Source organism: Anguilla anguilla, chromosome 4 (genome assembly GCF_013347855.1).
Source record: "Anguilla anguilla isolate fAngAng1 chromosome 4, fAngAng1.pri, whole genome shotgun sequence".
In the NCBI taxonomy this organism is placed as follows: Eukaryota; Metazoa; Chordata; class Actinopteri; order Anguilliformes; family Anguillidae; genus Anguilla; species Anguilla anguilla.
This window is the reverse complement of record NC_049204.1, coordinates 21,567,742-21,583,562: the sequence shown is the minus strand read 5'-3', so window position 1 is coordinate 21,583,562 and position 15,821 is coordinate 21,567,742. Positions and strand designations below refer to the sequence as shown.

At 50.9% G+C, this 15,821-nt stretch overlaps 1 protein-coding gene across 4 annotated transcripts in view; it reads right to left on the bottom strand.

Moving 5' to 3' along the window:
* The window catches only part of rabgap1l (RAB GTPase activating protein 1-like), a 95,303-nt gene that overhangs the window by 36,263 nt on the left and 43,219 nt on the right, over nucleotides 1–15,821 (bottom strand). For all 4 annotated transcript variants that reach the window (XM_035415773.1, XM_035415776.1, XM_035415775.1 and 1 more), the window contains exons 14-15: nucleotides 2,929–3,042; nucleotides 1,394–1,468 (exon numbers count right to left, since the gene is read on the bottom strand). In XM_035415773.1, the coding sequence (XP_035271664.1) occupies nucleotides 1,394–1,468; nucleotides 2,929–3,042 (189 nt within the window). The remainder of the gene's footprint in view (nucleotides 1–1,393; nucleotides 1,469–2,928; nucleotides 3,043–15,821) is intronic.

Genomic DNA, 15,821 nt, shown 5'->3' with positions numbered 1-15,821 from the left:
TGCGTGCGCATGAGTGTGTGTGTGTGTGTGTGTCTGTGTGCGTGCGCATGAGTGTGTGTGTGTGTGTGTGTGTGTCTGTGTGCGTGCGCATGAGTGTGTGTGTGTGTGTGTGTGTGTGTGTGTTGGGCTGAATAAACCCCATGCAGGTATACAGGGGCAGTCATTAATATTCCTGACACCTCCCATGCTTCTTGCATACTGAGGGATCTCTGGATACAGCCACCTCTATACCTCTCTCCTCATCCAGAGTCCACACCCTCCCCTCGTTCTCTCTCTCTCTCTCCCTGCTACAGTCTCCTCACCCCTCCCCACCTACACACTCCTCTATTTATCCCTTCTTCACTGTCCTCTCCCATCATTCCCTGTTTTCCTCCCCTGCTTCAACCCGTTTGATCTACCATCCTTCACTGTCATCTGAATCTGCCTTTCTCCTCCTCTTTCATCCCTCCTTCATTCTACCCTTCATGCTCCCTTCCTCTCCTGTTAGTATCTAAAATACCCTTCATAGCACATAAAATAGTTTGGGGCCAAATGAAAACATACACTAAACCTGAAATAATACATATAAACCATAGGAAGGGAACTGTGCCTTTAAGGTTTTTACACAAAGCTGAGGTCAGCGTTTTCCCCCTCAAAAACATAACACTAGTTTCTCGTCAACTGAGGCCAATGCATTCCTGATTCAGCATGTTGACAGGTCACAGGTCACAATTTGATACAGTCTTGCAAAGGGCTGGGGGGGGGGGGGTGACCTTTGAGAGGTCAGCCTAAATCATATAATGTCATAATAAAAGCTGCATAGAAGTAAAAATCAACCCAAGTTTAAAGGATAGGATTGTCGAAAGAGCAGACAACAGCAGTCAACATCAATAAGCAATGGCTTTGTTGATTCATAGCATCAGAACATATAATTCAATAAAGCATTACATGGGTTTTTTTAAAGAAACGACGAGATACACTTTCATGTGAAGACCACTTTCCTTTAATACTCACTGTAAAAATGAAACGAAATGATTATGTATTACGCACAGAGAACATCTCATGTATTAGCAATACAAATCTCCCCATGCAGCAGGGTTTGATTGCTTTTCATGGCACTTCCTGTACCTGTACATCTCTGCATCTGCCCCTGTCTGCTTTCCCCCGGTCTGAATAAAGTGAAATAACACATAAGGACGGTGGATGGTCTACTGTCCTTTTTATTAAAATGACACCATCCCATTGGAAAGATCTCCGTCCCCCGTCGGCCTCCACGCGGGAGTATCCCGTTTGCTGAAGGAGGGATACTGATACAGCTCCCTTTGCCCCGGTCCCATCCCCCCTACCCCCCCCACCTCCCCCCCCCCCCCCTCCCCCACATTCCCAGAGCGGGACGGGACAGCCGGAGACTCACGTGCAGCAGCAGGACGGCCGCCAGGAAGGACTGCCCCTGGCAGTATCCGATCTCCTCGTCGTAGACGGAGTAGGCCTGAGACACACAGGAGAGACATCGTCGACCGCGGCCGGGGTTGTGCATCGCGCCCGCGGGGACGGGGTTGTTCAGCGGCACACAGGCCCGCCGCTACGTCCGAGTAAAGTCCTAAACGCCGCGCACGCGCCCACGCACACAGACGCAAACGCTCGGCATCGCTGCTGAGTCCGATCAATGAAAAACTGAATGTTGCCTCTTCAGCAACCAATAACTGACCTCCAATTGATTCTCTTAGAAGCAGCCACAACAAACGCCGGCAAATTAGCAATGTAACTCACACAGCAGACATTAGCAAATGAAGACTAAAAACTCATTCTACACACACACACACACACACACACACACACACACGCACGCAAACACACCCACAAAGACACACACACACACTCTCCATAAAAGCTGCATTATTTAATGCTTTCGTAAACGGAACGAAGATATCATAGCCCCATATGCGTCCAACAATGTTTTAAAAATGGGCATTAATGCTTAACGCTATATTCACGGTAAGCAAATGGTTGCTGCAATTTGCCCATGTGAAAGCCTTTTGAGTAATTAAAGTGGCTTTAATCATGAGATGGATGGGTTTTTAAGCCCTCTTTCAAAGGCACACTGAACAACAGAGAACAGAGCCAGCACCCTGTTATAGACCTTCCCCTTCAAACAGCAGCTCCTGCCATGCAGTCACCCACAAGGCCATGGGCTTAAATATAATGTGTTTCATGTAGAGGGGTTTAAAGGAAAGGTCAGACTGAAGTAAATCCCACAGTGAAACACAGATGCATGCTGGGATTTGGTCAGGTTGTTGTGCTCAGACCATTATAAACAGAAAACGGAAGAGGAGCTGGAATACGTCTACCGGCTGAACTGACGCAATTCCCTCTAGTTCCCCAATGAACACGCAGCCTCCCTCCAAATAAAAGACGACATGTCGTAGTCGTGTGATGGCCTCAGAAGCCCAGACTGGTCTAGCCGCAAGACCTGAGCTCCCGGGAAAACCGAAAATAACTGTGAGAAAAATTAAGACAGAAAAGTCTGGGATTGGCCGTCCCCTAGGAGACCGAAAATCTCTGTGAGATCACTTGGAGTTTCTCAATGGATTCTGCCGGACTCGCGCAAGCTGGCTAGCAAGCTTCCTATGAGCAGAAGCCGACGCTTTCTGGAAGCTCCAGCTTTCGGTCTCATCGCCACCTTCAGCCTTCAGATACGGGGGTGCACAGTGAGCTATTAGCACAAGCTCACTGCAGTTACGCCTGTGCCCAGTATGCTGGAGAACAGCGGAGAACTGAGGGTCAGCAGAGGCCGTCTGATGGAAGAAACGTTGTGAGGCAGAGAAACAAGTAAGGGAAGCAGGCTGGCGACCGCGCCCGCTGAGCGTCAGTCAGCCCGAACGCTTCCTGGTCCGGGGTGAGAGGGCGCCCGTAACGGCAAGCGGAGCCCCGCTCTCCCAGGGTCCTCACCTTACATATCTTGTAGAGCGAGTCCTGGCCGTCGCCGTCCGAGTCCTTGAAGTAGTCGTGGGCGGGGAAGGTGCGGTGGATGTCCCTGGTGATCACCCCTTCCTGGGCGGAGTCCTGCGGGGACAGAGGTGGGGCGGGGGGTGTGGTCAGAGGCCTGCTCTCTCATGCAGAACTTCACTCACCTTCCACACACACACACACACCAGACCACAGGGCAGCTCCATTTCCACTGCCTTTCAGTCCGATGGCTGCTTGATGGAGCTTTGACCTCAGCAGAAACATCTAACCCTCTGTAGAGTAGGTTTTTTAGAATGCTTTTTTTTTTCAGAATTCGAAGTCAGTGTTCTAGAACTCCACTGTTTTCAATTACCAGTAGTGATTGTTACATCAGCACTAGAATGTTCAGCTAAGAACATTCTAATCACATATATGTCTTATCTCACACCGTGAAGGGTTAAGGGAGCCCCAGTCAGCCTGAGCTAAAGTTACCCGACGGCAGAAGGACACAGCTAGGGCAAAGGATGCGGGATCGGTGGTGTGAATGGAGAATCCCTCACAGCGGGTTCTACAAAACAGTCTCACATTATAAAACCTCCATTGCAACGGACAACTCGCTACTTAAAGGAGGGGTGTGGGGGAAAATTGTTTAACTAAAACTGTCAAATCAATCACAGGATCAATAAAGTACCAGCAACTAAATATAGCAGGAAAGAGGCTGTAAACAATGGCTTTTGTGCAGGAAGAACATCCCCTGGACATTTGAGTATAATTGTGGAGAGCTGCCTTTGTGTCTAATCTGCAGGGTCGCACTTCCTACTGGAGACACGGGGATGGCATTCTGAGAGGAGAGCTGTGAGGAGCAGATAAAGCCGGCCTGAGCCACGACAGCTGAGTGTACTTCTCCCTGTCTCACTCTCTCTTTCTCTCACACTCACAGTATCTTTCTCTCTCTCACACATACTGTACACACACACACACACACACACACACACAAACCCTCCCACATACACAGTATATACATATACACACACATATACACACACACACAAACCCTCTCACGTACAGTATATACATATACACATATATACACACACAGTATCTTTCTCTCTCTCACACATACTGTACACACACACACACACATACAAACCCTCCCACATACACAGTATATACATATACACACACATATACACGCACACACACACACACACAAACCCTCTCGCGTACAGTATATACATATACACATATATACACACACAGTATCTTTCTCTCTTAAACACATACTGTACACACGCACACACACACACACAAACCCTCTCACATACAGTATATACATATACACACATATACACACACAGTATCTTTCTCTCTTAAACACATACTGTACACACACACACACACACATATGAACCCTCTCACATACGCAATTGCATACAGTATATACATATAGACACACACAAACAAACCCTCTCATACATACATGCACATACACATATACTCACACACATACACACTCTCTCTTTCTCTCTCACACACATATACATACAAACCCTCTCACATACACACTACTGTACGTACACATACATAACCTCACTCACTTCCAGACAAACACACACACACACACGCACTCTCCCCCTCTCTTTCTCTCTCTGACACTCTCACACAGACAAACACTCTCTCTTACTTCATTACCAGCCTGACAGATACAGGTTGGAGGCACTGCAAACCTCAACAGAAATACTCAAATAAATTACATTCAGCTGTTACAAAGTGAAGTGGGCATAATAACAAGCTTCTCTCCATGCCTTTCTCTTCTGTGTCAGGAAGGCTTTTTGGAGAGGGGGTGGGAGGGGGGGTGAGAGCAGGGTTATTTACTGGACCATATTTCATTATTAGCAGGAAGGAGACACTGCTGGGTGCAGGACTGAGCCAAAGGGGGGGGGGGGGGGGGGGGGGTGAGGGGGGAGGGGGGTTAGAGGACATGACCTGCATACACACACAGGCACTGCAGCAGCCCCACTGCCTGACCCCCACAACTAAACGCCATTATTCACCTGCTAATGCGCTTTTCCCTAATCAAACCACACACACACGCACGCTCAACTCTGTTATTCATCCACATCACCTTTCTCTTTCAATCACCTACAAAATCCTCCAGTTCATCTGTAAGAACTTTAAATTTACTAAAACATGACAAATTTAGTAGCTGTGCAATTAAAGCATTATTTGTAAATAGGGTATACATTAGACAAAAAAACAATGTCAACATGGTGTCTGAACATGGAATTTGCACAGTAATAAGAATATTTTGTGTGATGGCCTATTTTATACAAATTATAGCGAAACAGTATTGATAGAACAAGTGAGCACACTGTGAACCACTTATCGACAAACGCAGACGAAAATAAACAGTAATTGTGCTGCAGGATATTTGCGAAGCTTGAAACAGCGAGCAGGTGGCTGTCAGCGTGGCGAAACACAAGCCATAGATAACGCGCGGAGCTCAGGTGCGGCAGAACGACACTTCGTTTGGTTTCGCTGTTAGAGAGCGCACCTGTACGCCTTCGCCGCGCGAAACTGACAGACAGCATTACGGAGCGCGAGGCTGACGAAGACAGTCGTGCTAACGCGCTTTTCCAGCAGAGAGCGTCCCGCACAGGGCCCCGCACGGAATCAACCGCCACTGAGTCACCCGGGTTTACACGGAACCCGCGTTCACCCCCCCCCCACAGACACAAGAGCTCCGGTCCAAACGCTTCCTCCTCCGCAGCTAGAATCATCAGATGATTAAACAAAGATTGCTACCATGGCAACCTCACAGGGAGGCTTGAGAAATCTCTTTGACAGGGCGAGCTGTTGTAAACAGTTTGATTGAATTAACGGGGAATGTCATTACAAACGCAAAGCGCCATTAGTCGGCTAATGGCGATAAACGAGGGCGCGTTTCCTCTCTCCTCACCTGTGTAACAGCCCAGGAAGAATCCACCTCCCAAAAACTGTTTGGAAGGTCCCCTCCATATAACATCATTAGCGTTCATAATGTGGGTGGCTGCGGAGGATGACATCCGCGCATTTATCTGAGGAAGCTTATTAAGACCGATCTTCACCCGGAGAAATGTTGCGCATCTCCCCTAATTGCGCTTATCAATTATAAACTCGCAGACCTCTGAAGCTAACTCGGCCCTGGAGGCTGGGGGGCGGACTCAGAGCACCATAACCGGACCCAGAGTTAATACGAGCCTTCGCCTTCTCCCGCCCTCCAATCGCCTACTCTTACACTACAGAGCCCCTTCATCTATCTATTCACCCTGTGTTTCGGAGATTCGTTTCCCGGCCTGCTAAACGGCGGCCGATCGTGATTGGACAAACGGTCAGCGGTGTGTCACCGGGGCGGTGAGGCGTTCGTCGGAGAGGCTGACCGAGAGGGGAGGAGTCTTACTGCCCTCCGTCCGTCTTCCCCCTCTCGGCGCCCGTAGAGGTGATGAGGCGGCGCTGTCGGGAGCGCAGATGGCGGTGTGGAATCCGCGCTCCGCCCCTGGGGCTCGCCCGCCCCTTTGAACATTATAAACAGTTAGCTATAAAAAGACAGCGTCACTGCAGCGCTGAGGGGGAGCCGGGCTCGCTGGGCACTCACACAGAAAGCCGGTCTGTTCCGGTCTGCTGCTTGCCTGTGTGCGGCTGGACACCGGCGTGAGCATGCGTGTGCGTGTGTGCGTGCGTGTGTGTGTGTGTGTGTGTGTGTTCAGCTGCTTGCCTGTGTGCGGCTGGACACCGGCGTGAACATGCGTGTGTGTGTGCGTACGTGTGTGCATGTGTGTATGCAGCTGCTTGCCTGTGTGCGGCTGGACACCGGCGTGAACATGCGTGTGTGTGTGCGTGCGTGTGTGCGTGCGTGTATGTGTGTGTATGCAGCTGCTTGCCTGTGTGTGGCGGGACACTAGTGTGTTCATGCGTGTGTGTGTGTGTGTGTGTGCGTGCGTGCGTGCGTGCGTACGTGCACACACACGTACCGTGTGAGGGGTGGTGATGTGTGTTAGATGGGTTCACACTCAAGTCCCCCACTTGTTCCGAATCGTCTATGAGACCAAGAGCGACTCCCCCATAATGTCATCGGGACGTTGCCGAAAGCCACGTTGTTTCCCAGCCTAAGCCCCCCCCCCCCAAACGACAACCTTCATCAGACGCGTAAAACACGTCTCCACGCGTTTCTCCTGGCGTATTTCGGACTTGCGTAATCCGGGCACGGAACGCGAGGTCAAAACGAAGTCCCAATCCCCGGCACGCTGCGATACGGGGCGCAGCGTCTGATTCAGCTGAAGGAGAGAGTTAAAAGGAGTACGATCAGCTGGAGCGCTTTGCTGGTGGCTGCGCGTTTATGTATATTTAACTCGACAGGATTATCCTGGGGCGCTTCTCCTCGCTCGGCTCGCTCGCTCTTCAGACGCGCGAGAGGGAGAGAGAGCGGCGAAGGGAGCATCCAGCGAATGGAGCGGGTGTTTAATATCGCGGTGACAGTAATGTAAGTGCCGGTCCGTGGGAGGCCCGCGCCGCGCTATCTTGGCTCCGTTTCTCCCCCTCTCCTCCGGGCTCTTGTGATTGGCTGTCTGGAGAGAGAGCGCGCTTTAATTGCTGCTCTGGGGGCTGTTTACAGACACAGCATTACTCAGCTCAGCTGAGTGCACAGGCAGGTAACCCATTTAGGACCAAAATAAAAAGTGCTGATTTGGCTCCACAGCCCCCCCCCCTGCCCAACCCCCACACCAGCCTTGATGGGAGAGCTCTGCCCTCCGGCCCAGGGCTCTGAGCATAAACTCCAGCCACTGTGGTTCCTCAGGGGCCCTACACTACAATTACTCCAGTAATAACACGAACTGCATCCACTGAGACTTCCCAATACACACTAATGCTGCTGTTGCATTCTCGGTACACGGGAAATGCAAAGAGAGCAGCTGTGGTCACTTATCCTAAAGCAGAGAGACACAAGTTTGGTAGTCCCACCGCATTCCTGTCTGCTTAATGCTTAATTATCCTCTTCCTTTCTCCTCTCTCTGTGCCCCCTCTCTCTCTTTCTCTCTCTCACTCTCTCTCTCTTTCTACGAGTAGGAAAATGGATCTCTCATTTCAGTGCAGCCTCATAAACCCTGGGTTCATGACAAATGGTATTCATAAATAAACTGAAGGAGAGGAGCTCCAAATGGTAATTTAGCCACTGACATCTGTGTGCCTCGAGCGAAAAGCAGAGAAAGAAAAAGGGGAGGGGAGAAAGAAAGGGAGGGAGAGATAGAGAGAGAGAGAATGACAGCAAGAGAGTGAGAGTGAGAGAGAGCTTTCTGTGCTACAGTATAGAAATCTGAAATCTCTAGCACAGGGGTTGTCGATTCTGACCTTGGAGGACCACTGTGTATGCTGGCTTTTGTTGCAGCCAATTTCTTGACCAATTAAGGCTGTTGAAAACATCTGCTTAAAGGCATACTATGCAGAATTCTTACCTTGAAAATATAATAAAAGAAGCATGTTAACGCACATCGATTATGCACTAGCACACTCTTAAGCATTTTCATGGAATTCATGTATCTCTACCTGCATTTGTTATTCTAAAATGTGTTTGAGATGTTTCTAGCCATGGCGTGCTTTTCTGCATGCATGCATCCACGCACACACCCTCACACAAACACGTGACCTCTTCTTTGGCTCATGACCAACCTTTCCACAAAATCTTGTGCAAATCTGTGAATCCATTTGGGAGTTATGCGCCTTTTTGTGATAGGCCACGCCCATCGCCACGCCCCCTCTTGGTCAATCGGCCTGAAAGTTACTCAGCTCTACCTTCGGTCATGACCAACCTCCATGCCAAATTTCAGCCTCCTGGGGCGAAAACTGTGGCCGCTACAGGGTGGGACAGTTTTGTGGACTAACCGACCGATCGACCAACCGACCAACCAACTGACCGACCGACCGACCGACCGACCGGCGGTCGCAGCTAAAAAATAATGCATAGTATGCCTTTAAGTTCTAAATTAAATTCATCATCACAGAACAGATCTGGCTTCTTGCCATTTGCTTTAGTGTTATTTTCAGATCTCAATTTTCCACAATGGTTTCCCTGACCAGGTGTTCATGCTTTCTGCAATTAGTACCCCACTGATTTTACCTGTCAGTCTATAATTTAATCAACCAAAGCATTTAACCTCTTTCTAAATGAACCATTTTCCATATAGAGCATTAAATGAAAACATCAGTTGATTTGACTGATTAAAAGTCCCAGGATGTGAATATGGGATATTTATTCATGGTTTTCACAGCTATTTCTGGCACAATGTGGCCTCGGGGTGAATCATAACACAACAGACATTAAAAGTGACTAATTAACAACGATTAGTCGCTCGTTGCAATTCAGGGGTTGCAATGAACACCAGTACACACAGTGTAGCTCCAGGCCTGGGTTGGAGAGGCCCTGCTCCTTCCTTACACACATGTCCCACAACCAGTCGCACCATCTCCGTGTGACTTGTGGCAACGTGCGCGCTCTTACGTGCTTTCCTCCGTCAGAAGCGCTCCCATTGGCTCACCCGCGCGAGAGCTTCGGCCAGCTTCATGAGGGCCCCCGACGGGCGACGAGTGGCTCGCCACGAAACGCAAGACGACAGCAAACAGAACTAGCGTGAAGACGGCGAGGACATGGGGGCTGACAGGCGGCGAGCGGCACGCAGCGGGACACGGATGGGGGGGTGGCTTTCCGCGCACAGTTTTCCACTCACCCCGAGCTGACGTAACCGGCAATCGGCACGGGCGCCTCTTTTAATAACTCCGGCTTTTTTTTTTCCGAAACGGCGAAGCCGCCTTTGTACCAGCAAATCCTCCCGGGGGAGACGGGACTCCATGTTTACTCGGGAATTAAAACAGGAAACAGGAAGCCCGCGAATGCGCCTCCCGCTTTCCTTCACTTAGCTTGGGATCAGATTAAAATTTCAGGTCAGATGAATTTCCCAGCCCGTGGGTTACTTGCTCCTCTACATAGCTCCTTCCTGCTGATGCGTGCTGAGACCACAGGCAGCCCAGGCGCACTCATCTGCGTCTGCTAATTGACGATCTCAAGGGAAGATCTCGGCCAGTTGGTCAATGGGACCCAACTGAAGGTCAAACAGTCATATACGATGAGCTCTGTTTTGATCTATTCCTTCAATTTCTTGAACTGAGAAATACAGATCAACTGAGAATAATACGTTTCTCACTCCTGCTGCGTTTGAGATACATGGATTAAAATGGGGTCAATTCTCAAACTTTTTCCCAAGATAAATTGAGAAATAGCAGTCCATAAAGCTTCAAAATTGAAAAAGGGGAACATGACGTTCCGAATTAATTTCCAGTTGGGCAAGACTAGTTCATGGCTTTCATTTGCAACTGAGAGCAATTTCGGCTTCCGAGATATTGCAGTCAAGTTCCTCAGTCAATAACTGTAGCCTTGTTGCTGTTACTTAAATGGATTAAGAGTCTTAATGAAGTCAGTTGTGATTCAGACGGACAAATCCAAGTGCGCTTAAACTCTCAAAGGCCTCGCTGGAATACTTAAAAATGAATAGTAGTCCCAGTATAGTACACTCAATTGCAGTTACCCCGTTTGATATGACATTCATCTAGTCATTGTTTATCTGTTTAAAGCAGGGTTAAAATCTTGCTTCAGTTGAACCCACGGGTAGCAGAACGGTGCTGACACAGCAGTAGATAAGGGAGAGTTACTCTAGACCAGAATATTCATCATAGCCCTTCCTTCCTCCTTCCAGACCCTACCACCACTGGTTCTAAGTTATTATGAAATGAATCAATCCATATTCCATTACCAGTTTGCTACCTGCCTGCAGTTCATGTCACCTGTTTACTAATCCTTTTATTTTATCTGCTCGTGCACTGAAACGGTCCTTCGGGAGATGATTTCTGCCGGTAAATGGATTTGTTGCAGAACGGGCTCCGACGTGGGTTCAATTTTTATTCGCCAAGAATCGCACGACGCTCGCTCGGCAATGAATCACGCAAAGAAAACAGATGGCGCGAGAGCTTACAAATGTCATAACGATAAGTTTTGAAAAATGAACAGACAGCCGTGCCTTTGCATTATTACTCCCATGAAAGAATAACCGCGCGGCACTTGGGGCCGGCCGGGGAGGAACAGAGGGAGAAACGCAGGGTGATTGACAGGAAGGATATTACCACCCCTATTTCTCCCCCGGGCGGGATCTACCACTTCAAAGGAGCCCGTAATTGAAATTGACAAACAGCAGCATTAGTCTGATCACAAGGCACAACCTTGTAGAAGAGACAAAATAAAAGGAGAGGCATGAAGGAGCAGGAGCGCCGGAGTGCCTTCTAATCCTGGCCAGCGCCGAGACAGATTAATCTTGGCCATGCATAATGCATGCGCGCTCGGCGTGCGCCGCTGTGGGGACGGCCGGGCATTAACCGCGTCGGCGACGGAACGCGCGCGAAGCCCCGCCAACCCGGCGAAAACGAAAAAGAGGCGGTTCTGCGGGGCTGCCCCCTGTCCGAATGCTGTGACGGGGCGGGGCGGGGCGGGGTGAGTTCGCGGGCGGGGGTGAGGAGGCTGCGGGGTACGGAACCCCGGCAAAAAGCTTCCCCTCCCTCCTCCGTCCGCTAGCCGGACCAGTCCGCTCTCCGCCATGGCGGCCGCCGGCGCGGTCTGCGTCCGCGCGCATGTCACAAATTGACGGAGCTGGGCTCTGCCGGAAGCTCTTATGGCTGGGGGCGAGGCCAGGTGGCCTGAGAGAGACAGTCCTAATGACAACACGTACTCAGCCAGAACATCAGCGTCATTGTTCCAGCAATGCAGCGCTGCACTTTGCTTTAGGCTACCTAGAACAGATACGGCTCAGGTTCAGCACAACGATAGCCAATCGGATTCGGCGGAGGTTCTCGCGTGCAAAATCAGAAAAACAATAAACCGACTTATTGTGACACAAAGGGTGAGGGCACATTTCTCCAGGTAGCTGGGCAGCAGGCGGGTTACTATTTAAAGAGAAGTGAGGGTTAAGACTTATATTAGGATGGTAGGCTTCAGGACCCTATTACCTGGACCCGTGCAACAGTATAATTGTAAAAGAAATAGTGGGGTACTGGGCAAGAAAAAAATAACAGATTGAGGCTGCCAGTACAACTGCCCATGCTTAGAGTCACAACATTATAAAGCTAAAAGTATACAGACACCTGCCCTTCCAACATCTCATTCCAAAGTCAGGGACATTTATACGGAGTTGGTCCCCCTTTGCTGCTATAAACAGCCTCCACTCTTCTGGCTTTCCACCATTGGCTGGCGCACTGATGCAGAGATTTGCTCCTCGTCAGCCAGAAAAGCATTAGTGAGGTGGAGCGCTGACGTTAGGCGATTGCGTTTGGCTCGCAGTCGGCCTTCCAATCGTTCCCGAAGGCGTTGGATGGGGTTGAGGTCGGGGCTCTGTGCAGGCCAGTCCAGTTCTTCCACATTGTTCTGGACAAAACCATTTCTATACGTTTCTATACGGGGCTTTTTCCCCAAAACTTGCAAGCACAGAATCGTCTAGGTCTAGGATGTCATTTTATACTGTAGCTTTAAGATATTCCTTCACTGGAACTAAGGGTCCTAACCTGAACCATTAAAAACAGCCCCAGACCCAAGGGGTGTCCAGATACTTCTGTTCATATAGTCTTCAAAAGCTGGTCCTCAGGCAGGTAACCCAGGGCATCCAGCCTGAGTGCAGCTGGAGAGCCGGGCTGTAAAATGGCCCCCGTGAGCAGCGCGGGGACATGGCCGCATGCTCTTTGTGTGGAACGTGTCCCTAATGACAGCAGGTACAGTGTACAGTGTCCCCGTGTTCCCGGTGACAGGCACCACGCTTGTTGCTCGGAGACGCTGCACGCTGGCCACTATTCCGAGTGGAGAGGTTTCGTTGCTGCTTAGACAGTCGATAGCACTGTAACGACACACAGGGAGAGTGGCTCAGAGGGCAAGCCCAGCCTGGCTCTCCACCAGAGAGGGGCGTACTATACGCCTATGCTGCCAGCAAAATTACATGAGGAATAAACCATGAGAAAGAAACCAAATAAAATAACTGATGCTGAAAGCAGAAACAACATCAGTTCTAATTGATCCCTATTTTTAAACTTCAAACAGACTAAAATACCTCGCCGATCTCGATTTTTTCAAGCGCGGGGGTTGCCATAGTTACGGTACATCCGTAAAGTCTTGGGGGCTACAGTGGAGGAACTGGAACACCAGTGACAGCTGCAGACAGCTCAGATAACATTCCTCTACAGGGCCTGTTAATCACTTTGCACAGCTCAATGCACACGCTCACACTCGTTCACCGAAAGGCCGAGAAGCGGAAGCGAGGGTCAGTCGAGGTGGCCAGACCTACTGTGGCTATTTGGCTGTGATCTATTCAGGTATATTTAAACACAAAAAAAACCAGAAACTGTACTTCATGATTAATTCACATTTTATTCACACTCAGAAGCAGGAATGTGACTGATGCACAACTGTATTTGCAGAACTGAGGGGGGGGGGTTTTCTTTATTTTTCACTTGCTCACGCTGAATGCATTTTGTGGAGGCGCGATGGCAGTTGACATTTATTTCGTGTTGGGTGAGAGCGGAGTCGCCGAGGTTCTGCTCGTTTCAGCACGTCGCTCTCTCTCTCTCTGGCTCCTCGCATCGCCCCACACGCGAAGCGGCTTTTAAAGGTGCGGGACCGCCGGCCGGCTCGCGCAGCGGCTACCGCCGACGGCCGCACAAAGAGCTGGATGGAAAGAGCTCGCACGTTCAGGCACACCCCTATGTGAGAGATTCACACAGGCCTGTGCGTCTTACGCGCGAACGCACAAACGGTGCATCAGCAATCACACAGTGCGATTAAAATCCCGATATGCATACGAATGCACGCGCACACACACCCAAACACACATACACACGTACACACACACACACACACACACACACACACACACGCGCAAACACATACTGCACACACACTCACACACACACAGACCTTTGACAGCTTGGAGCGGCTCCATTATAACCGAGCGGGAGCAGAAGACAGAAGACCCGCTAGCTGACCGCTGCTCATCGGGAGCGCCAGACAGAGCAGCGCACCGGGGCCGAGGGAGGGGAGCGACTCCTGGCCCCGAGCAGGCAGCGCGGAGGGGCCCCGCTGCGAGCGCCTGCTGCCTCGTCATCGCCAGCAGGGCTCCCAGGCCGCCCGCCATATTGCTCTTTTGTTGCGCTAGCCCTTAAATTATTCACCGACCCCCGCATGACGGTCCTCCTTCGGCGCACTTTTCCGGGGGGCAGTGACAGATGCGGTTACTGGATACCGGCGTCTGGCCCACACACTTTGTTCCTCAGCAATGGCTTTTATAAGTCTTCTCACAGCCTGCCACGTGTTGCATCTGATTAAATGATGCAAGGCCCAGGAGACCATTCCTGGGGGGGGGGGGGGGGGAGCAATCAAACCCTCCCCCCCGTCCACCACCCACCCTCCCAACACCCCCACCCCCACCCCCCACCCCCACGCCCCCACTTCCCAACTGCGCGGCGTCTTCAATGGGACATAGTTTTTTCATCAGTTAATTACATTGCTTGGTTATTCCATCTAGGTTCTATTTCTGGCTCCTCCAAGACACCCGATCTCTGGGCTGTGCTTTTCAGAGGACACAATGGGGAGAGACTCGGATGTCATGCGTCTGCTGTGGGAAAACGGAGCTCCGCCCCCGGACCCGCTCGTCAAAACTCTCCGCTGTGGGGGGGGGGGGGGAGGAAGAGGAATGCTGGTTATTCCCAATAAATTTTTAAATGATCATCACAGGTGGCTGCATCTGAGCGTGCGCGTTCTGCTCTCTCTTTGCGGTTTCCATGACGATGGCGCCATGGAGCCCGGCTGTTTCTCGAGCGCTCTCCGGTGCCTTCACCCCAAAAATTCACGAATATTTCTGCCGTAGGGGGTGCGCCTCACCCACCAAAACTGGTCCGAAAATAATGAAGTACACAGAAATATACTGACTGATGGTAGAATGAGAAATCACAACTTTCATTTATTTATATATTGTATGATTCAATAAAACGATAACATGTTTCTCTGGGTAACAGTAAGCTCCATAATAATCTATGTATAAGAAGTGCCATAATTTCTACATGGTGAAACCAATGCGTATAAAAATACTCAAATAAAAGCTGCTGTCCCAAACATTATGGAGCTCACTGTATGTGCTCTTCAAAGGACATACATTTTTCAGCCTTCCTGGCCAAGAAGGAACATATGGCTCTTATTGGTCTGTTGCCCCAGATGCCTTAATTGCCAACCACAGAGCACCTGAGAGGGTCTATATTAATAGAACACTGACTCCTGCAAATCCCTGAGCCTCCAAGCGCCGCGCTGAAATAACAGGGTCAAACGAGCGGGGCTCACGGCGAGGCCACGCCCACTCCCTGCCAAGGCCACGCCCACTCCCTGCCAAGGCCAGCAGTAACGGTGTGCATCGCGGCTCACGGGCTTCCTGCAGCCGCCTGTGACCGTGGTTACGGCACGCAGCTCGCGCCCCCACCGTCGCGTCGCTCCCGTGGGCGGCGGCGGCGTCGAGGAGCCCGACGCGGCCGCCCACGCCTCGGCGGGGTCGGGGAGCTCAGCCCCGGCCTCTTAATTGGCTCTCGCCCGCTCGCGCGCGATCGCGGGCGGACGTGGGCGAACGCAGGCGGCGGCGCGGAAGCTGGCCGCGAGCATCGTCCCCGCTGGGCATCTCCCCAGACGGCCTCTCGCGAGCGGGGAGCCCGCTACAAACGGCCCTGAGAGAGGGGTTTTTCGCGGCACGCCGGTCCGCGGCGTCGGCGTGTAAAACCGCCAGAGCAGCGCGCGGCGG